This window comes from Micropterus salmoides, unplaced genomic scaffold, assembly GCF_014851395.1.
Source record: "Micropterus salmoides isolate LMB-PRFRI ecotype aquatic unplaced genomic scaffold, ASM1485139v1 Ms_hic_scaffold_1, whole genome shotgun sequence".
Classification (NCBI taxonomy): Eukaryota; Metazoa; Chordata; class Actinopteri; order Centrarchiformes; family Centrarchidae; genus Micropterus; species Micropterus salmoides.
Genome location: NW_024040040.1, coordinates 50464770 through 50489182, shown reverse-complemented (window position 1 = coordinate 50489182; position 24413 = coordinate 50464770). Strand labels below are relative to the sequence as shown.

The 24413-nt window shown below is 40.6% G+C and overlaps 1 protein-coding gene across 1 annotated transcript; it reads left to right on the top strand.

Annotated features, from left to right (window-relative positions):
- The first annotated feature begins 2974 nt into the window (after window positions 1–2974).
- On the top strand, window positions 2975–19635 carry LOC119884722 (NLR family CARD domain-containing protein 3-like). The gene is made up of 11 exons (XM_038695076.1): window positions 2975–3054; window positions 5618–5767; window positions 8045–8280; window positions 9059–10850; window positions 12170–12343; window positions 12477–12600; window positions 14808–14959; window positions 16881–17054; window positions 18349–18522; window positions 18861–19034; window positions 19239–19635. Exons 1-11 carry the CDS (start codon window positions 3005–3007, stop codon window positions 19246–19248), a joined length of 3210 nt encoding a protein of 1069 aa, XP_038551004.1. The 5' UTR covers window positions 2975–3004; the 3' UTR covers window positions 19249–19635.
- The last annotated feature ends 4778 nt before the right edge of the window (window positions 19636–24413 follow it).

The window sequence follows — 24413 nt, the reverse complement described above, 5'->3', positions numbered from 1 at the left end:
ACGGATGGCACTACGAGCACAGTATTCCTTCCAGAGAGCACTGCATTTCAAATGTTCCTTGCTGGATGCATGTCTTGCAAAACCTTTTGTGCTGTTAGAGAAGCCAATGTCTGTGAAGGCTTTGTCGGCATTAGTATTAGACCCAATACTAAACAAGCAAAATGCAGCATCAGCAACCGCTGAATATTCCAGCCACTCTCTTCCATTAAACCAGCTTCTGTTAAATGAGCGTTTTTTGGTATTAAATATCCGGGAGCAGTCAGAGCTGTCGGGGCTGTATGGTGTTTATTTTTTGTACCTAGCCATGTTCTGATATCCATCCTGACTGCTTTTTGGCTAAGCAAACTAGTTTACGCAATAGGGAAATATTATTGCTGCTATTTGACAAGCAAACTAGCTTTAATGTTAACTGTTTTTTTAAAATCACATTGCGTACAGTGTTCCACGAGGTTCAAATCTAATAAATACATCTCTTGACAACGCACAACAAACAGCCCTATGTAGTGGGAAAAGATGGATCAAATAACAAGCTTCAAATATTTTCTAGGAGAAAATAGTCAAGAAGGTGTTTTCAGTGGGCGGCTGTTGTCTTTGACACTTATGACCAATAATTTTTTAGATATTTTTCTATAGAGTTCATAAAACTTTAACAGGGGGTGCAGAAAATACAAATGAGGGGGCAAAACCCCTCCTTGCCCCCTAGTGGCGCCGGGCCCGACACACACACAAACACACAGAGAGAGACTCGTGTGATTTCCAGTAAATGGAGAAGGGAGGAGCAACCCTGACCATGTGATTCAGTTTATAATAAAAGGGAGGACACCTTAAAAGTGTCCAGTCGGTTGTACAGACTTCTGGAGTGCATTTGGATGGTGGTACTAGGTTGGCATTAGAGACAGCACGTTTTGAGGGAAATTTAAATTGAGAGGAGGTTTCTGAATTTGTGTGATTAATCGTGATTTTGGATTGTTCAGGGTGAGTATTGTGAGGATTTGTTTGAAGGGGTATTGCCTGATGGCCTGTATAGGTCCGGGAACGATACTCCTGAACAGGTTTTTGCAAAGTCAGCTGATAGATCCGGAGTGAAATGGAAGGAGGTTGGTGAGTCTCCTGTAAAGGGAAAAACGCTTTCACTGTTCCTGGTTAAAACACTAAAAGTTCACACAGTCTGGGATTACCTAAATTCAGAGTCAGCCCATGTCCGAGGGAGCGGATTGGGAAGGGGGTGGGGAAAAATGAAACACAGTGAGCAAGAAAAAGCACAAAAGAGAGCGAGAATACAACTCTCAGGAAAGTGATATAGAAAATCCGCAGACTAAGACAATGAGGCCAAATCCAAGTAGTGATGAAGGATTCAAAGTTCTAATCAAAGTAAAAGGAGGGGCTGTATTTTCTGCAGTAAGTCCCCTTAAATTGACAAATGAATTTAGAAAAGAGCTGGGTGATATAATGCATGCGTCTATTTTGCGGAATGGAATGATATCTATTATATGTAAGTCAGAAATGCATCAAGCATAGGCTCTCAAGATTAAAAATGTGCTTGGTAAGGGAGTGGGGGTGTTTTTAAGCCAAGAGCAAATACAGAGGTAAAAGGTGTGATGTCATTGGACGTCTCAGAACAAGAAATATTAACTAGTTTAAAAGAAGGTATGTCATAGCTGTAAAGGGCATGGGCAGGAATGAGAATGGGAGATCCACCCCTATCCTTCTCACCTTTAAAGATTCAAGGGAATTAACCCAAAGGAAATACAGAAATTTACTTTCACTCAGGATATTGCAGATCACAGGTCAAATGGAAGTCAACAGATACATACAGTTTTACATAATGCAATGGAATGCTAGGAGTCTTATTGTGAACCGGCAAGAATTAAAAAATTTGATAGGAAAGCGTCTTGAAATTGATGACCAGAAATTATTTGCATTGAGGAAACTTGGTTAAAACTGAGACTAGATTTTATAATACCAGGGTACAAATGTGAAAGGAAAGATACATCAGGAGGAGGATGTGCAACATTTATTAAAAATGGAATTCAGTATAGAAGAATAGAAATAAAAACAGTGTTAGAGTGTGTTATTACAGAAGTTTGGACTGATCGAGGAAAAATCTCTATTATAAATTTGTATAATCCATGCATTAAGCTAGAAGAGTCATTTTCAGGAAACTGTAGATAAGACTAATGTACCGGTGATTTGGGTTGGGGATTATAATGCTTATAATGAATTGTGGGGAAGTAAGAAGAGACACAGAAATGATGAATTATAGAAGATTCTGTGGACAAGAATAATCTAGTTGTGTTAAATGATGGTCGTACTACTAGGTTTATTTTTTTTAATTTTTTTTTATTTTACCTTTTATTTACCAGGAAAGAAATCCATTGATATTTTTAATCTCTTTTACAAGGATGTCCTGGCCAAGATGTGAATCAGCACACAGTGCAAGGTGCAAACAAGTTGTACAATTTTATCAATGTCATCTGTCATAAATATTACAATTGTATCAGCAGATTTAGCATCAATCAGTTGGTGGAAAACAATGGATCTTTATACAGTGGGAAGTGATCATGTGCCAATAATTTGTAAATTTGATAGGTGTCTAATCGAAGAGCCAGTTAATTGGCCCCTGAGGCTTAACTCAAGAATGTAATGCTGCAGTCTGAGCTAGCAATAGGGCATATAAAAACTTAAGGCAACACTTATTGGAGAACTATGCTATTGAGTATAAGAGGCTTAAAGCTAAGGCTAGACGTGTAATTAAGGAAGCAAAGAAACAAAGTTGGAGGACTTATTGTAGTAAAATAGGATCTGATACGCCTTTAAAAAAGATTTGGAATCTATTACATAGAATGAAAGGAGTTTTTAGGCAGACAGCACTCTACTTAATTTGGATAGTTGGAACAAAATGAAAAAACTGATTGAGTATCTACATACATAACGAACAGAGGAGGGCAGCAATACGCCATAGATGCGTCTAGTCTGCCGGAAATAAGAAGTGTCCAGTCAGTTCATGCATTTTGAGTGGACAGAGCAGAAGGAGAAAAACGAAGCCGAGGCAGGGTGAGTGTTAATTCAACATTTTTATTATTTTACTGTCAGTGTCTCTGAGTCAGTTTTCTCCCTGTGGACTGTAGAGGAAAGAAAGTTTAAGAGTGAACTCAACACTTTGATTCATCTGTGGACACAAAGCCGTGATTGGCTGAATGAAACCAAGATGCACAGATTTAAAGAAAAGAGAGCATGGCCTGTACCACGAAGCAAGATTTAAATACCCAGGATATCTTATCTGGCTTTACTAACCCTAACAATCTCGATCGGGATAAGCGGTCACACGAAGGTTATCAACTCGGGAAATTAGTCAAACCAAGATTTCCCAATCCAGACAGGAGCGCGATCACATAAAAGAGGCGGTGTCTGCAGATAAACAACCGCAAACAAGGACAAGTCTACTGGCGGCAGACTGTAGCCTAATATTAGCACGGCTGCAGCCACCGGGCCGGTGTTCTGACGATCTATGCTGCCTTGTCGAAAAATGCTGCCGTTCCGCGAAACCTGGTGGAAACAAACCACGCATGCGCAGAACCGCTAAGTAGCACATCTCGATAGGTAGCATAAATATACAGAACACCAGTCTCTTACTAGCTTCCACCCCTCTGCTCTCTGGGGCGGTGAGTTTACATACAAAGGAGTAAACTGCTTTCATTAAATCAGCTTTTTACTTTAGTTTTTAGGATTACGACGTTGATTTATCTTCACTCGAGCTTCTCAGCAGCACATCCGGTTCCAGTGTGGTTAGCGTCGTTTGGCACTACTTCATATTTATATTAAAAACGGACAAAAGAAAAGAAAGCGAGGACCTGGTGAGTTCAGAAAACATGTGTATGTAACTTTATTCCAGCTGTCGTTGTACTTTACTGTGACCGAGTTAGGGTGTGGGTATCTCTGGATAATCCGTAATTCGCAATTATAAAACGAAAATACCGTTTTTCTGTTTTTTGTTTCAAAACGAAAAAACAATTTAAAACGATCCGTTTATGGAGATTCATTTTATTGTTATTTCTTGTGTTTATATCAAAGAGAAGGCTGCACTGCGACCAAAGGAAGTTAATCACTGAGTTTGAAGGGTGTGCAGAACTTCACCTGCCTCCCAGCTTCTTTCTGTGCTGCTATAGCTGCTAAAAACTCTCAGCTTCCACCATCTACTGTTATGTGTCACAACAAAATTCTTCCAAAACAAATCTGTGGAGTTGTAAACTTTTTATTTTCCTTTGCAATTTTTGCCAGTGTAAAATACTTATGTATGTTAAATAGAGTAAATATTTTAATGCAGCCTGTAATGTAGCCTGACCTCTAGCTCTGGGGCTTTCAGATCTTTTCATGCTGTTTTGGGTTTAACTCTGTTCGATGAACCACCAGGGAAAGGCCGTGCTCTGTACTGTTCGTAAAGTAAAATAAAAGTGACACACAAAACACCACACAATACCACCACAGAGTTTTGTTTTGACACATAGCAGTAGATGGTGGAAGCTGAGAGTTTTTAGCAGCTATAGCAGCACAGAAAGAAGCTGGGAGGCAGGTGAAGTTCTGCACACCCTTCAGACTCAGTGATTTCCGAAGCTTTGTATGAGGAGAAGCCTGCATAAACCCCTGCCATAGACTGTATATAAAAAGGTTAGTCCACAAAAATTTGTGGTTTGGTGGTTTGTGTGAACAAGGTGGCCTGGGGTCGAGTCAAATTCACGGCCTGAACTCTTGTGCCAGTCCACCCTTTGCGAAGTGAGCGTTCGGGGTGGTGAGTTTACTAGTGACTTTACTTGCTAACTTATTCACAGTATAGTACAACGATAGCTTACAGACACATTTTTTGTGAACCCACCAGGTAGTTCAACTTCCTCGCTTTCTTTTCTTCAAGCAATGTTCAGTTTTGTTCGGTTTTTATATAAATATGAAGTAGGCCTAGTAGTCCCAAGGAGCTTTGGGTGCCCACCGAAGCTAACAACAACAGTGGAACCCGAAATGCACAGAAGCTCGCTGCTGAGAAACTAGTGAAGACAGTGTAATCCCAAAAACTAAACAGTTAAAAGACAGACATAGCATGTAATAACCACGAAAAGCAAGCCAAACCAAGATTCTTGTTCTAATCTAGGCCATATATCGATCTCCTCTGCTCTGTTTCAGCACTGTGGACAGCGCTACGCCCAAGTCTACAAGGCTCTGGCAGCCTACTTCAATCAGTCTCTGTAGGATGATCACTATACTAACGTTCTCTGCATCTCCACAGCAAACAGAAATGCAACCTATAAAATAGTCTGTGGTATTTGCTATGGATTGTGATGTGATTGTCCACAAGAGTTGATTGGTCAGTAGGCTTTTATAGATGTGATCTCTTAACTGGAACATAACCTGCTCCGGAGCAGGTTAGCCCCTCTGCGTTGTTACAATGGCGATACAATTACAGTAGTACTTGAACCCAGGGTTAACCTTGAAGTTATCTGGATAAGCTCAAATCCTGCTTCGTGGTGCAGGCACCTGTTCTCTCAGTCTTGATTGTGATTCTTTAACAAACTTGTTCTTGATTCTTGTGTGCTGAGCTCACAGTCAGTGTTACTGTTTGACCTCTCAGACTGACTGAAGTCCAGATGATGAGTCTGTGCGCGAGGAGAGAGGAGGACAGAGCAGAGTCTGCAGTACCCAGCTGTCTGTCTATAAAAAGTGACTTCTCTAAAGATGAACCTCCATTCTTCAGAAATGAACCTGGACCCTCAGACACAAAGTAAGAGAACTGCTATTAACTTATTTACATGACTCATTTTCACTTACCTCTGCTGATACCATAATTTCTGTTGATTTCTGTTGATTTTGTGCTTGTATATTACATTTTCTACCAAAATGTATTTGCTAAATAAAATTCAACAGACCTTTTGTGAAACAAAGAAAAATCATTAGTGCTATCTCCCTTTTTAGTATCTGTGACAGCTGACAGTCACCTAGAGAAGCTGTAATCTGATCTAAGAGGACTGATAGAAACTTTAAACAGACAGTAGAAGCAATTTGTGTGTTTAGAGCTTCCTAAATGGCTTTCATCATGACATTGAAGATGAAGACAAAATGCTTAAAGGTTTATGTTCATGCTGCAGAACTATTAGTGCAGATACTGTTTGTTTATTATTTTTCTTTAGCAAAACAGTCGAGAACCTCCAATTCAGAATTTATTCTAAGACAATATCTATAATATCTGAAAGATATGTATATGTAGAAGATGTATTCATTTTTTAAATTTTAGTTGTTTTTCTCTTCCTCAGATAAGCTGTAATGATCCAACCATTGCATAACCCTTCAAAGTCTGTGAGTGTGGAGATTAGGATTCAGCTTCTTTCTTTTCTCTGGACTCCACCACTCAGAAAGCAGCAGGTGGATTGTAGTGGCGCAACGGATCGTAGTTGATCCATGATCTTTACGGATCCACCCCCATGGTTTCGCACACATGTGAACAGCAGAATGATTACAAATTCTGCATTCATGTGCCCCTCGAATGGTCCCATTTCATTTCATTTCAAGTCATTCTTCAGACTTCGGTGTGTTCATGTGCTCGGAATGTCGAAATAACATGGATGCTACTATAAAGATGTGTTGGATTAGCATTATTGTTGTCCTCCAACTATGCTGAAACAGTTTGAAGATTTCTATTACAAAGTAAAATCTTTTGTCCCAGAGGTTTTACTGCACCAGAACATTACCTGAAACCACTAAAATATTCCGTGTATACAAATACTGCTAATAATAAAGAACTGCTCTAATTAATCTACTTCACTCTACATGGACAGCAAATTAACTGTTATAACCTGATACTATATTACAAATGACACCTTAGCAAATATGTAAATGCAATACGTGATTTTGCGCCATTAATCAAGCGTTTCTAATCATCAACCACGTTGTCCACCATGTTTCTACGTGTCTGATGTCAACAACTCGGCGACATCAGGGGACATTCGCATGAATTTTCCCAGTCCAGAAATAATTTTTCCGATTATTCCGACACCACAATAATGCTGTGTTCCAGACTGCTCTGAACTGGGAAATTTCCAAGTTGAAATATCTGCCCTCTGACCTCAAAGCGTTCCAGGTGCATGGTAGTGCATGACGCCAAAAGTGAACGAAAAACATGGCTGACTGTGACAATCTCTTTGTTAAGTGTGCACAGTTGCACCCTCAGCAGTGCCCTTGGTGTTAATGAAAAGGATGGCCACTAATGTTTTAAAATGTTTCGAAATACCGCAGCTATGACACAAAGTCTATCAGCTATTTTCAGTGCTTGTAACTGGGCATTAGATAGCTTGGCCATGATCACCTCCATCAGCTGCGGCACAGCCATAATGCGGTGCAGCCACCACCTGTGTGAATCTGGGGTAATTAAAACGGTGAAATAGTCGAGCAATAAAACATAAACAGCAAACATCACAAAACCATAACATTAATCGGTCAGTAAAACCGACGCATTTATGGATGTTAAAAGGCACACAATTGTACACCTCAAATAGCTCACAGACAAAAACCTGCTTAAATCAAAGATTCTTCAACTTTTCAACGCTTCAACTAAGACCACAGAGCGTATGTCTGAGGGAAAAGCGTTCCACAGTGTCAGTGCCACCTGAAATATAACTATTGATGCCATTCAAACTCTAATTCCCTACACTAATCAGTGTCCATGTCTAATAACCAGCATTCCTGCTAAAATTACCTTCATCTGTCCAATATCTGTCCCAATACCTTTTTATTAAATGCGAGTTATTGCATTTGCTACATTGTTTATCAATTCTTATTGAACTTGCTTTGCACAATAGCAAACCGGTGCAAGTGGTTTTCACAAGCTGGTTGTGTCAAACTCGCTGCTTTTATGTCAGACTGAAAGTTGAATTCAAACAGAAAAGTAACAACACATTTACTGTTCTCTGTGACCATCTGAGCTTCTACACAGAGTCGGACAAATGTGGATATTTTTCAACAACAATCAACAAATCATTTTAGTTCTACTGAAATGTCTTCACAGAGAGAGGAAGAGGAGTCCTGTTTCTGTGGAGGAGCAGCCGTCCTGCTGTGCTTTGTGTCAGGACATCCTGAAGGATCCAGTCTCTACCAGCTGTGGACACTGGTTCTGCAGACAGTGCATCACCTCATACCGGGACCAGTCTGTTTCACCAGGAGTCTCCTCCTGTCCCCTTTGTGGAGAAAGATCCAGAACCAGAGCTGGACTGCAGACAGCCGGTCAGATCAACACTGTACAAAGTAAGACAGCACATCTTAAAAATGTAACCTGCTACATTTCATTACATTACGTTTGTTAAAAGGCTAATGATAAGTATATTCAACCATGTGGATACCTCTTCAAGGCTTCTTCAAATAGCTGAACAGCTTTAAATGGTACATTTAGTTTTTGAGTTTTCAGTTTCCAAAGTTTGGAGTGTACAGTTTCTGCTGTTTCGGTCCACCATTGTGAATTTAGGACAGCAAAGTTAGGTGGCTGTGGCTCAGGAGATCAGGAGATCAGGAGATAGAGCGGGTTTCCTGCAAATTGGAAGATCGGTGCTGAAATCCCTGGTTCCTACAGTCTGCATGAAGACTCAAATCATTTACAAACTTCAGGATTTTGCTGATCTGTAACGAACAGTCCCATAGTCATAACAGAGCTTTGTTAATTTGCTGCTGATGTGAACTGAATATTTTATGATTGTGAATTAGGGCCATTGTAGATAGAAAAAATAAATAAATTACAGAGGGTTAGTGCGGTAATATAGAGAAGGCTCAGAACTTTATAGAACATAAAGATATTAATTTAATTAATGCAAATTTATGAGAAAATCACTGCTGAGGCTCAGCCTGTCAAACACATACACAAAGTCAGAGGCTAAGAGAAAAAGCAGCATTTCTGATGTTCCCCCAAAACTTGATTTTAGAACCTTAACTACATTTTATCATAATAAACGCTTTTTATTGGTAAGTAAAATAATCAGGAAATTGTCACATTTTCTTTATTTTGTCTAAAACCTTTGTGTGTTTCTTTTAGTGAGTGGTGGTCTGCAGGAAGTTTTAGATGAACATAAGATCAGTCTGAGGACGAGATGTGAACGTGTGACTGAAGGAAGTGATGAAACAGGAAGTGGAACCCTCCTCAACAGGATCTACACTGAGCTCTACATCACAGAGGGACAGAGTGAAGAGGTTAATACCCAACATGAGGTGAGGCAGCTTGAGACAGCTTCCAAGATGGAGACCCTCCATGAAACTCCAGTCAAGTGCCACGACATCTTTAAAGCCTTACCTGGCCAACAGAAACACATCAGAGTGGTTCTGACCAACGGCGTCGCAGGAGTTGGAAAAACCTTCTCAGTGCAGAAGTTCACTCTGGACTGGGCAGAGGGCTTGGAAAACCAAGATGTCAGTCTGCTGATTCTGCTCTCATTCAGGGAGCTGAACTTGATCAAAGATGAGCAGTACAGTCTTCTCACGCTGCTCCATGTTTTCCATCCAACATTACAGAAGGTCCCAGCAGAGAAGCTCGCTGTCTGTAAACTGTTGTTCATCTTTGACGGCCTGGATGAAAGCAGACTTTCATTGGATTTCCAGAACAATGAGGTTGTGTCTGATGTCACACAGAAGTCATCAGTCAACCTGCTGCTGACAAACCTCATCAAGGGGAATCTGCTTCCCTCGGCTCTCGTCTGGATAACTTCCCGACCTGCAGCAGCCAATCAGATCCCTCCTTCATCTGTTGACAGGGTAACAGAAGTACGAGGCTTCACTGACGCCCAGAAGGAGGAGTACTTCAGGAGGAGAGTCAGTGATGAAGAGCTGTCCAGCAGAATCATCTCACACATCAAGACATCCAGGAGCCTCCACATCATGTGTCTAATCCCAGTCTTCTGCTGGATCACTGCTACAGTTCTGGAGCACATGTTGACTACAGACCAGAGAGGAGAGCTGCCCAAGACCCTGACTGACCTGTACTCACACTTCCTGCTGGTTCAGACAAAGAGGAAGAAGCAGAAGTACGATGAGGGACATGAGACGAGTCCACAGGAGCTGATGGAGGCTGACGGGAAGGTTCTTCTTAAGCTGGGGAAGTTGGCGTTTGAACAGCTGGAGAAAGGAAACATCATGTTCTACCAAGAAGACCTGGAGCAGTGTGGTCTTGATGTCACACATGCCTCAGTGTACTCAGGAGTTTGTACAGAGATCTTCAAAAGAGAGAGTGTGATCTTCCACAAATCAGTCTACTGCTTTGTTCATCTGAGCGTTCAGGAGTTTCTGGCTGCAGTCTACATGTTCCACTGTTACACCAACAGGAATACGGAGGTGCTGGAGGCTTTCCTGGGAAAAAAACATTCTGATTTAACACTGGATGTCTTTCTTATGGAAGCAGTAGAGAAATCCTTTGAAAGTAAAAATGGCCATCTTGACCTGTTTGTTCGCTTCCTTCATGGTCTCTCTCTGGAGTCCAACCAGAGACTCTTAGGAGCCCTGCTGGGTCAGAACGACAATAGTCCAGAAATTATCAATAGAGCCATCAATAACCTGAAGGAGATGGACAGTGATGAGATATCTCCTGACAGAAGCATCAACATCTTCCACTGTCTGATGGAGATAAACGACCACTCAGTACATCAGGAGATCCAAGAGTTCCTGAAGTCAGAGAACAGATCAGAGAAGGAACTCCCTGTGATCCACTGCTCAGCTCTGGCCTACATACTGCAGATGTCAGAGGAGGTTCTAGATGAGTTGGACCTGATAAAGTACAACACATCAGAGGAGGGACGACTGAAACTGATTCCAGCTGTGAGGAACTGCAGAAAGGCTCAGTAAGTCCAGATGAGTTTAACATTATAAAGCTGAAGCCATCAGTTTAGCCCACCCATTCAATTGCAGTTTTGTTATAAGATTGCGTACCTCTTTACATTTGATAATACCTTTGCATGGGAGGTGAATTGGTGAGGGTGTACCAAAAAAATGCTACATCCCCTAACCCTGACCCTCCCTTAGTGGCACTGCTTTGACACCTGGATGTCTAATACTGTTTGTTTCTGTAATGTGTCTGTTCATTGTTCTTTTTATATACAGATACACAGACACGTTATATCCTTTTCTGAGCTATTTCATATGAAGGACTGTCCATTTTCTAAATTTATACATTATCTATTATTATTGCTTGATTTGAGAGGATGTGAGCGTAGGCCATCCTCCCTCTTGAAAAGCGAATGGAACATCATCCTCTCCATACTCATTACATAAAAGGTGCAATTTTAAATATTTTAGTTCCAACAATGAATGTCTTTTCATATGTTTTGCTACTTTAGAAATTAGTTTGATGACCAGGTAAGTTTTCGCATATGAGGAGTTTGCCTTGGTATTTCGGTGCTTTAGAACAGAAATATATAAAATATAGATAAAGTAAAGAGATCAAAAAAGTATAAAAAATAATACTATAATCCAATGGAAAGAAAAAAATAATGCAAAAAATATACAGGATATTACAGGATATTATCAAGCAATGGGCAAAAATTCACAGTATGCATAAAAGAATTAGTGCAATGGACACAGATTAAGTTGAGCATTCTGGTAGTGTGGGGTCAGGTGTGTGTTATCCTCGCCATTATTCCCTACTGGGTACCCCCGTTCCTGGCCTGAATACCTCCAGTGCTTGACTAGAGGTGTAAATACTAAAAACTCCCCAGGTACTCTGAGCTCCCAGTCCGGGCAGAGTCAGCTATGACCACTAGTGGCACGGCTAACTGAGCTAATTGGATAACGGCAGCTAGTTAGCAGCACTTAGCAGTTACTTCAGCAACAAGTAAAGCTATCTGTTCATCAGCTAACCCTGCAAATCACAGACAGTTAAGGCAGCTGGACTGAGGTAAATGCTTACGAGTGCAGTAATTTTACAGCTCATTAAACGACGTGTTGAAATAAGTTAATGAAAAATTGCTTAATCATTCGGCAGACACTCTTGTCTAAATAGTGTTTTGTGGTCTGCTGTGTGGCTCAAAAACTCTTTGACAAGTGGAGCTCATGTTTCAAACTACAAACCTTCAATGACTGACCAGCTGAACTATAGCCACTCATGTTAATGTGCTTTGTTATCATGTCTATTTTTAGTAAGTTTTATATTCTGTCATAACAGACTTTCCTACTGTGGACTCTCAGAGACTCACTCTGAAGTCGTGGCCTCAGCTCTGAAGTCCAACCCCTCCTATCTGAGAGAGCTGGACCTGAGTGGAAACAAGCTGCAGGATTCAGAAGTGAAGCTGCTATCTGCTGGACTGGAGAGTCCACACAGTAGACTGGAGACTCTAAGGTCAGTAAATGTATTTTGCTCTTGTATGAAGTTAATTTGTCTGATCTAAACTGAACTTTTACTTAATAATAATAATAACAATGCATTTTATTTCTATAGTGCTTTTCATGACACTCAAAGACACTTTAGAAAGGGGCCTGGTTATAGAGGGCTTTGTGGGTGAGGAGGAGGATTTTGAACTTAATACCTTGTGGAACTGGGAGCCACTGAAGATTCTGGAAGACCTGGGTGATGTGGTCCCAGGCATGGGTGAGGAGGTGGGCAGAAGAGTTTAGGATGAACTGAAATATATTTGGGGCTTTGGCAGATGAAAGATACGGGATGCTATTTCAATAGTCGATTCTAGATGTAATGAAGGCTTGGATAAAGGTTTCATCCTGGTTTGTATATCGGTGAGGCAATTGGCCAGAGTCGAAGAGGTAACTCTGATGATGGATTTGGTGGAAAGACCTCCTCCCCTGTTAAGTAGTGGATTCTTAAACTGGGTGTAAATGGCTTCCTTGACACCCCTTTCAAACCATCCATCCTCTCTGTCTAAAATGTGCACCTGGTGGTCCTCAAGTGAGTGGCGTTTATCCTTCAGATTTAGGTAATCTGGTGAGTCTTGAGCTGAGGAGTTTGCCCTTCTGTGTTGAGCCATGCGTATGTGTATTGGTTGTTTAGTTTCCCCGTGGTCCCTCATTTCATTAACAACCAGTTATCAGACTGAAAACTGAAAAACAATTATCAGGATGTATAGTATGTGTACAGGACAGAGCTGTACACCAGTTTAGTCTACGCTTGGGCCTGATGTGTTCAGCCCTTGACTAGTAGTTTAGTTAGGAATGACATACAGCTGATAATTAATATTACTTAGTTACTAATTTAGGGAACATTACATAAATAAATAAATATTTTAGTGCCTTTCACAGGACCCAAGGAAGCTTTACACATAGTTACAGGATTGAATGCCTGGGTAAAGAGCTGGGTTTTTGGTAGATCTTTGAAAGTTTTAAAATATGATGTCAAAAACCCGGTCAGCAGCATTGTGTTTCTGCTTTGCAAGACCCAATCAGAGAGCTGAGCGTGAGCGGCTGCGTCATCATTTGTAAAGTCCTCCGTTTTGGCCCGTGTTCACTAAAACGGCCTCCAGAGTTTTGAAACACAAAAACGGGGTTGGCAGCGTTTCCAAACTTCTCCGTTTTAGGTCTTCGATTTCATCGTTGTAGTCTGTAAATTCCACCGACAAATCTAATAACGGCATGAGAATGTAATTTGTGACCCTGAGGAGAGTTGTCTCAGAGCTTTGTTTCTGACAAAAGCCAGATTGGTATTTATCAAATATGTCATTTTCGTCAATCAGTTCCAGAAGTTGCTTGCAGACCAATTTTTCTAAAATCTATTGACATGGACAGGTGTAAAGTGGTTCAGAATGGATATTGGGGAACTGGGTGGTTCAATGGATTCCATGAAGACAGGCTCGAGGCTAAGTAATTTAAGAGACGATCAATAGATTTAAAAAGAAACCTAGGATTGGATTTATTTGTGGTGATGAGATTATTGAAAAAAATTCTCTACAACATGTCTTGATGCATTGCCTGCTTTAAGCCGAGGAAAAAGAAGATGTCATTCATAGAATTAGACAAACTGGGAATTAAAACATTTTGTATATGACACTGCTGGGTGACGGGGTGCTTCAAAAAGAGAAAAATAGCCAAGTAGGCCAGTTATAGTTACAAATTGATAGTTAAGTATATTTTATGAGAATTAATTAATTGGCTATCAATTTCCTCTTCTTTAAGAGTGGTTCCCGAGGTGAGGTTTCTATTATTAATTATTAAATGACAATTAGAATACACGTACAAGGAATTTGCTTTGCTGTACTGCAGGTCAAGTAGTCATAAATATGAGTTGAGTCTATGAGGCTAGCTGCAGACAGAAAGAAATTGTACTTGTGCCACTATGTTGACCAGTGCTTGACGTGGGCCTGCACGTCTACATTTTACACTTTGGCGTATCATGACTTTTTCTTGGACACAGGCACATCTTACAAACTGCCGGTACTGGCACCTAATTTTTTAATTTCACTAATTCTTTAATTGCACCAACGCTTACCTGTTCATGTTTTCGTCTGCCTGCTTTTCTCTGTTGGCAGCTCGTCTAAGTACCATTACAACATACAGCAAATGCATGCCAACATGGGGAGTACTGCCATTTATTTATTTCCACTTCGAGCACTGGTGTTGACATGAATAAGTGTATGAATGTTGTGCTGACGTGGGGGATCTCTGTGGAAGGCTGACTTTGTGATGATCCACAATAACACATGACAAAGTCACTCTACTCCTTTTAGGGAAGAGTTCATTGATTAGGACATAGTAATGTTGCTGCACATTTAAAGCATGAACACATCTGATTGGATCATTAATGGATTTTTATCTCCATTGTTTATTTTTTATTCAGTTTGAGTTACTGCAGTTTGTCAGAGATCAGCTGTGCTTCTCTGGCCTCAGCTCTGAAGTCCAACCCCTCCCATCTGAGAGAGCTGCAGCTGAGTAACAACAAGCTACAGGATTCAGGAGTGAAGCTGCTGTGTGGTTTTCTGGAGAGTCCACACTGTAGACTGGAGACTCTGAGGTCAGACATTATTTTTGTATTTCTCTGCTGAGATTAGTATGATGTGAAAGTTGTGTTGACACTGCAGACATAAGGCTGATATTATACCGATCCACACTGAGTATCTTATCTGCTAATGTTATAACTAGTGATTCAGGAGACCTAAAAGCAGGACACAGTCAGACTGCATTTTACTGCCTTTTTAATATGGCTGGGTATACATACTTGTCGCTGCTGATTGGGTAACACCTCTGACACACCCACCAAATGGGAGAAAACATACCTCGAAGCTTGTTGCGTAACGTTGCACACCGTTTTGAGGTAACTTGTCATCCCACTCCAGAAACCATAGCAAACTGGTGCAAAACGTTTTGAAATTGAACCCTGTTGCCCCTGTTTGTCTGTAGGTTTAACTGTCCTGAGATAGCATAAGCTAACATTGTTTTTGAGAAGATAAACTCTATGCTTCTTGCTTATTGTAACATTTTCTGTACTTTCTGTCACTTTCATTGAACAATCTGGTTAGAGAAGTAAGTGAAGAGCTGGGTTTGATATACTGTCAGATGTTGATTTAGTCACAGGTGTGCAGGTGATTTGCAGTAAGAAGGTGCATCTCAATTCTCTTATTTGATCATTTTTTGCTCCTTGCTTGAACCAGAAGTTTTCCTGGTGCACCATCTTGCAGGATGTCCCAAAAGCTTTTATCTGTGCTCTGAGGCATGAGGATTGAGGAGGGATTTCTGAGGAACCATGAGCAAGGATACATGAGAGCAGCCTTCATGGAAGTCTTTTACTGGCCCCCATTCATCTCAAGTTTTTCACTCAAAAGTTTTATATTTGATTTGTTTTTTGATTCACCGTCTAGTTAATATCTGTGTTCATTGTAGGCCTGAACAACACAAGGACCAAAAAAACTTTAGTCATTTATTAGATAGATTTTTCGTTTCGTGATCTCTTATTTCTCCCATTCACTTTTATAACGGACACAATTAAAGTCACAGAGAGTCTGTCCGTCAGCAAGAAACACGTTTTACATAATTGATCATCATTTTCATTGGTTCACATGTGAGGCTGATCATTCTTTAGTATCTGCTTTGACATGAGTAATTTCACTTCAGTTTCCCCTAAGCCTAATAAATCATTTCCATTGTTTACAGTCATGTTCCAGATTATTCGGTTATGAATTCACAATCAGCATATCAATATAATACATAATATATATATACATATTTGGTACATACTCCATCAAAGTTGCTACAGCTGTTAGCCGACAACTGATCCAGCTGTGATGCCAACATCATCAGAAACGGACGTAACTTCACATGACACTTTGTAGGAAGGACATCTCATTTCTCTGTGAACAGTTTATTCTCTCCTTAAATGGTTTCCTTGCATCTGACTGTGCATCCCCGGTGGGCAATCCATATTTTTTAATAATTTATAATAAAACAATGAATAAATAAATATTCTCTATTTCAACCATTAGACAATAACAAATATATTCAATATTTGCTTTTTCAAACATTGTTAAGAAGCTATATGATGCTTATACTGACTGAAAAGTTTAAACTGAAGATGCTTTGATTTTATATCTTTTGTTCATATTTCCCCAAAATCCATCCTGACATATTTGGCATCTTTGGAAACTTTGGGATCTTGAGTTGAATCTAAATCAGTTTTTGTGGGTTTTTATTTGTGTTGGGCTGCGCAACATGAGTTTGTATAGATGGAGCCACTGGTGGAACTGCAGAGTTTAAGAGGTGAAGTCACTACGGCCTTATTGAAGAAGCAGCACGTTGTCATTAATATCAATGAGAGCTCTTTTTACCTCTTTGTATTTTACAGTTTGAACCTGCCTCCTGTTGGTATTAAGTGTTAACACTGAATGATTTCAAGCTGGAACATTTTTTTTTTAAAGCTACATAATTTTTTCTTTATTCAGATTGTGGGACTGCAGTTTGTCAGAGATCAGCTGTGCTTCTCTGGCCTCAGCTCTGAAGTCCAACCCCTCCCATCTGAGAGAGCTGCAGCTGAGTGACAACAAGTTGCAGGATTCAGGAGTGAAGCTGCTGTGTGGTTTTCTGGAGAGTCCACACTGTAGACTGGAGACTCTGAGGTCAGACACCGTTTTTTTACTTCTGTGTTGAGATTAATATGATGTGAAAGTTGTGGTGACACTAAATTGCAGACATAAGGATGATATTACACTGATCCACTATGGGTATTCTAATGTTAATTACTCTTTCTTCTTCACTGGGTTAGTCCATAGATTATGGCAGAGCTATGTTGAGTTCCGCATTTAAAACCTTAATGAAGGGGTGGTGATGGCGCATAGATAAGATGCTTGCCTTTGGTTTTGGAGACCTGGGTTCAATTTCCACTGTAAGACATCCACCATTGTGTCCCTGAGCAAGACACTTAACCCCTAGTTGCTCCAGAGGCGTGCGACCTCTGACACTTATAGCAATTGTAAGTCGCTTTGAATAAAAGCGTCAGCTAAATGAATAAATGTAAATGTAATGCAACATGTTCTTTTTGTGCAATTTGGCACCTCTACTGTTTCACAGTGTAATGCACAGTTCAAGACACCGGGGGCACTCTCCCCCAGCAGCAGCATAATGTTGCTTGTAACTTGGGTGGCAAGCTACCCAACAAAGCCAGAGGAGCACTTGTTATGTTACTGATTAATGTAGTAAGTTTACTAACATCAACTCGAGATTTATAGCTAGCAGCTAAACCTCTGTCTGTGAAACCTCTGGCTGAAATTGATCAAGTTGACAACTTTGCTAATACATCAAGCAAGCAGAACAACACAAGACACAGCAAGTCAGTTAATAAGTTATTACTTAGTCCAACAGAAAGAAGGCCAGCCCAGCATCTGTCCTGCATCCTTTCAGCTCATTCAGCTTATGCCAATGAGTAAAAGCCAGTTCGATTTATACTCTAGTCCAGTCTCTTGCTTGGTCACTCTTTTTCCTCTTCCTTGCTTCCTCCGATATCCTCTTCGGTCTCTTTCCAGCCTCTGCCATGATATCCATACTAAGAATACCAAGTTAGCTTCTTTCAAAGAACTCACATTGTATATTATATACATTTTTGCTTCTTCTTATAGCCTGCTTCCTTAAGATTTTGTTGAAGTGTTGTGGTGCCTTAAAGCATTACGCTGTTCTTGTGATAGAAAACCTGCCCAGGATTTCAGTCCTACATAGTGCAAGAGAAAGCTTCTATGGGCCAGAGTGGCAATGACGTCATTCACCACGATTACAAGTCAGTGTACCATCAAAAGGATTTTGAAGCCTTTTAGATAAAAATACTACATAATGTTGCTTTAATATATAAAAAAAACTACACTGACTGATTTCAAGCAGGAACATTGTCTTCTAAAGTTACGTAATTTATTCTTTATTCAGATTGAGTTCCTGCAGTTTGTCAGAGATCAGCTGTGCTTCTCTGGCCTCAGCTCTGAAGTCCAACCCCTCCCATCTGAGCGAGCTGAGACTGAGTGACAACAAGCTGCAGGATTCAGGAGTAAAGCTGCTGTGTGATTTTCTGGAGAGTCCACACTGTAGACTGGAGACTCTGAGGTCAGACACCATTTTTTACTCCTGTGCTGAGATTAATATGATGTGAAAGTTTTGGTGACACTAAACTGCAGACACAAGGCTGATATTATACTGATCCACACTGAATATCTTAATGCTAAAATTACCTGAGGTCATAGGGTATTTAGGGTCTTTCGAACATCATACACCCTCACTCAGGCAACCCAGCTGAGGTTGATCAAGCCTCAGCTTGTGCCCTAGTAGCAATCTCCCACGGATCCCATTATTATTCTTATTATATATTATGTTATTATTAAACACTGAATGATTTCAAGCAGGAACATTGTCTTTTAAAGTAACATAATTTATTCTTTATTCAGATTGAGTCTCTGCAGTTTGTCAGAGATCAGCTGTGCTTCTCTGGCCTCAGCTCTGAAGTCAAACCCCTCCCATCTGAGAGAGTTGAGGCTGAGTGACAACAAGCTGCAGGATTCAGATATGAAGCCGCTGTGTGATCTTGTGGAGAGTCCACACTGTAGACTGGAGACTCTGAGGTCAGTAGAGGGTTGGAGTCAGTCCATGCTGGTTTCAGCAGTATTGTACGAAACAGAATCAAAGCAAAGATCCAGTATTTCCTGTAAACCTCCAACTTTCTCAGCAGCTGCTTTCCTCAGTGAAGCTGTGAGAGGAGAATGGTGACAGGCTTGCACTCTTGCAACTCTTATTTATGACTTCTGCTGTCTGTCTTCTCTCATCAGATGGAAGTGATCTCTATCAGAGAGGGAGTGATGAGAAAGGTGGTGGTGTTGAGAGAGGATCAGCTGTGTCCTGATGATCCAGAGAGGTTGAAGCAGCAACATCAGCTAAGAGCTCTATTGAAATAAATTATTGATATTTTTATTCTGCAACCTCCCCTGTAATTCAAATCTGCATGGCTAATAAGACACTGTGTAGATTTGACTAATAGTGTAGTACAGAAATCATACAAGACTACATCTATTGTCATGGGTGTGTACAAATAACTGAATCAGGTATAAACATTCATATTTAGTTAAATGTTTAAACACCTTTTAAGAAAGTCTGAACAACCCAAAGTCTCAGTGTGTTTTCAGATTGACTGTATTTCAAAATAAAACACAACTGAATAAAACTTCACTGGAATCACGTTTTGTTTGTTTTCTTGCTCAGTCTTCTTTACAATAAAAAAGTTGCCCCCAGTTTTAAACTGCAAACAGGATGAGAAGCTGCTGTCACTCTCAAACTAATATTGTTTTAGATACAAGAAATAATCAAGAGTCGAAGTATTTATTTAGCCGACTGAAGTCGTTTGATTACCAAAACAAATGTCATAATTGCAGATAAAAACTAACTTTTACTTTCATCAATTGAGGGCACTCCAGCTACTTAGGTCCAGTATTTCTCTCCCTACTGGGTCCTGGATCGGACAGTAATAGAAAGAAATGCCACTCGGCATTTATCCACTTCTAACATACATTTAGAAGCTGTAGAGAATAAAAACAAAATAAAATGAAAAGTGTACTTCTGTCACTTCATCAAATATGAATTCTGTTGTTTCTGGTTTTATAAACTTTTGTACTTTACAGCTAAAACGTCAGTGCCTACTTGTCGCTTGTGCAGCTTGAAATTCTACTTAAGGAGAAACAACATGCTCATTGAAGATAATCATGAAATATTGATTCATTTACAACTTGGTAACGACTCAGCATGATGCACTACTTTACTTATCTTTGAACATTAAATGACAACCTGTGCCTTGTCTTTGTGCTGCGGGGGCCTTGTTTTGAAATCAAAGTGACACAGTGGAATTTGCTCAGCACGTACAGTGATCATGCATAAAGTTTGAAATCTAAAGTTGTAAATGTGAGAACTTGTTTATCATCATGTTTCCTGTAGCATTACTGAATTACAGTTTTATGTGTGACCCGGCTAGGACCCGGCTAGTTTTCACATCACATGATCGACACAGACACATAAAATCACCCTGTGGTGCTTTTTCCCAGTCAGTGTTGATGTCGTTATCAGCAGCGTTCGTGTTCTGTAGCTCCTGCTGGAGCAGTTTTCTGCCAACAGATGTCAGCATTTCCACTGTTTTCCCTCAGAATGCATTAACTGAACTGATGGAGTGAACACCGAACTGTTCATGTGAACGCTTTCTGTCTGAGTCATTTGGCAAAAAATGAATGGAATCATAGTTTAGTTCAAACTGATTTAAAATTGGAGTTAAAATTAACACACAAGTTTGAATGAAACCCTGACTTAATACAACTCAGTTTAGTTTTAATGTAGGGTCTAAGTGGATGATGGTTATATTACTGATCATATACTGCAGGTTTTCTCACATGCCCTCTCTTGATGTACATTGTTTTAGCTAGGTTCACATCTGTGACATGGACACAACTAAAACACATCAACATAAATCAGCTGTGAAACAGGAAGCCGCAACATTTTATGAACCTCCTCAAACCCACCTGTCTCCTCAGATTTCCCCTTAAGGAGCTTGGTCTCCTACCACACAACTGTTAGTGAGTTGAAACACCAGCTGGGGATGGATTTAATAAATAATAACATAAAAACACTTAATATTTCAAAACTTTACATTAACTGAAAAACTATTTCTGTGTGTGTGTGTCTGTCTGTGTGTGTACTATATTCCTGAATGTGCATGTGTCACAGGTGCAATCACTGTGACAATTGTGGTAAATGTTGATGACTGCCCCTGGATTGCAGGCTTTGTGGGACCGCAACTGACAGTTTACACACTTTACCCACATGTCTTTTAGCCCCGAGTTTGCAAAGTGTTCCATACACACAATGTCTATGAAGATTCTCAGTCATCCAGGTCATAGTTATCCAACGAAGGTTAAAGTTGCCCTTGATTTTAACCTTCGTTGCATACACACTATTGTGGCGTTTACCACTAAAACAAACCAGACCCACCAAAACAACTAAAACGCCGCAGCAGGCTGAAACATGAGGATTTACACTAAAGACGCGTCACGCTGAACCATCGTACATATTGAGTCTCTTTATTACGCTATTTCACATACATAGAAAACCAATCACTTACTTTGAGTGATGCATGTTGTAAGCAGTGCAAAAGGTACCTCAGAGACATCAGTGAAACATGTTAGTAATGATGACGATGATGGTAACGGTCAACAGAAAGTTTTTCCCCATGCTCACCCTGCAGCCATGATCAACCCAAGCTTCCCCACAGGTGAGCACACACACATTAATACAGACACCACGCCCCCGGTCACACCCACAGTAACCGATGACGTCACGATGCGCGTGCATGTACACTACAGTGCAAAGAAAAGAGAGGAAACCCAATAAAAACCCAAACAAACCCAGTGTATGGCTCCTACATTCCGGCCCCCAATTATTTTATAGTAATAATTGACCACCACTACAACCCTCTTGTGGAAGACAAACACCAGTTAGAAATGCAAAGTGAAATGTTAGTCCTTTAAAGGTCCTGTTAATGTCAAAGTTCAAGTCTGCTATATCCAAGGATCTTCACTGCTCCTCTGCTTCCTGCAGAAGGCAGACTTTGGTTATTGGCCTTGTCAGATAGCTGGTTTTAGTTTTAATCCGTACACTTCGCACCAGTCCATTTTTGTCCGGAACAGTATCCACAATTCTTCCTATAATCCAAGCATTACGAGATGCCATCTCATCCACTAGCACCACAAGATCTCCTGGGACAAAGTTTCTTTTGGCAGTGTTACGGACTGACCGAATTAGCCTTTCCCAAGCTCCGCTACAACCATATCCTCCATAGACAGAAAACCCTTTGGCACTTGAGCCTTAAAGTCTTTCATCTGGACCTGTAGCTCCTTTTCCAACTGCTCAGCACTTTGTTCCGATTCAGAAAGGGTTCCTCTCAGCAGCTTTCGATGTTGCACCAGAGACAGAAGTAAGGTCTTAAACTTGAGAAGCCAACCAACAGCCCTTTTAGGACGGAACCAGGAGGAAAAGTAATCAATGAGCCTCTCCACTGGACTGACCTGCTCAACCTGAGCCGCATTCACCACCACAGCCTTGACCTCCGGGTCTCCAATCAGAGTGTTTTCCAAGGTCTCAGGATTTTGGGGCCAACTGCTCTCAGGCTCATGAAGGAAGTCAGGACCACGGAGCCATGCACCAGTCTTTAGAAATAACTGAACTTTAACACCTCTGGAGGCTAGATCTGATCTGCTCAGGGCGAAACAAGCACAACTGGGAGAGGAAGTAGCACCAAACAGGTGTACCGTCATTCTATACTCCACCAGCTCCCGACTGCAATCTCCATCAGGCCACCACAGGAATCTTAACAGATCAGAGTCTTCAGCCGGCACTCTGACCTGATGATACATGGCCTCAATATCTCCCATGAGTACTACAGGTTCTTTACGGAATCGTGTAAGCACTCCCACTAACAAGTTTGTGAGATCTGGTCCCTGAAGAAGCTGTGAGTTCAACGATGTCCCCTGAAACGTAACTCCACAATCAAAGACTACCCGCAGTTTTTTCTTCTTAGAATGATACACCCCATGATGAGGTATATACCATACACTTCCTTCACAACGGGTCAACTGCTCAATTGGAACTCTCTCTGCATAGCCGTTAACCAACATCTTAGACATGAATGCGATGTAATCGGAGCGAAAAGATGGATCCTTATTCAAACGTCTTTTAAGACTCAATGCACGCTGTTGTGCCACTGTCTTATTGTTTGGCATTTTGAGGTGTCTTTGCTTCACCGGCAAACCAATACTATAATGACCATCAATGAGCTTAGTAGACTCTGAGACCAACTCAATGAAGCGCTTATCCTCCACTGACAGACCAGGTTGTTCATCCTGCAGAGTTTCAGGGAAATCTACCTTCAACTGCTTCTCCCAAAGCTCATCAAGCCTCGCCACCGAGATCCGATTGACTGTGATGTCAGGCTGCAAACATTGTTCACTGATATGACAATCTCCATGGAGCGGGCCATTCACCGTCCAACCCAAGATGGTCTTAATCGCATTAGGGCCCCCGTTCTCTGCACGAACCACCTCCCACGGCTCCAGGATTCACATCAAAGAATCAAATCAAAGAAACCTAACATGTTTTTGATGGTGGGGGAAACCGGAGAAACCCACGCAGACACAGGGAGAACATGCTAACACAAAAAGGCTGGGACAACAGGGGCTTGAACCCATGACCTTCTTGCTGTGAGGCCACAGTGCTATCCACTGGACCACTATGCCACCCTATAATATTACTGATTGTAAGGGCAGAAAATTGTTTTTTTCTTACACTTATAATCTTTTATGCAAGTACTTATAAGAGTGCTATTTTTCTCCTGTTATTATGTCTTATATATTGTTTTAAATCTTTAACCTGTTCCCCTCTTTATTATTGTTCTTGTTATTCCAGTCTGTCCACATGTGTGGGGTTTAGGTCAGGGATGTGGGGTTGTTGATCGTTTTCCTCACTAGCTGTTCTTCTCCTTCCTTGACTGGGACCAGTCAAGGATCTTTTGTTCCCCAAAACATAGATGCTCAGACTGTGTAAATGATCATGCAATTGTTTGCTCTGGGTCAGACGTTAGTGACTGTCTTAGGAGACAGAACCTCTGCTCCAGCTGATTCTGTTGTAGTACTTCTCTGTTTATTCTCTTTTGTTAAATAAATTCTTCAAAGACAACGGTTCGTTGTAACTCAATAATTTGCTCAACCTCTCACCAGGAATGCAATTTCCACGACACTGATCATTAATATTGGTCATTATAATGTTTGTTGTTATTTATTTTTATTTCTTAGAGAAAGATTTAATTTGTCTTTTAAAGGTAACATAGTCACGCATTAAACCAAAAATGCTCCTATTCTATTTTTCTTTGTTTTCTATGAACAAATGTTAGTTGGATGTCCTAAATATCATTA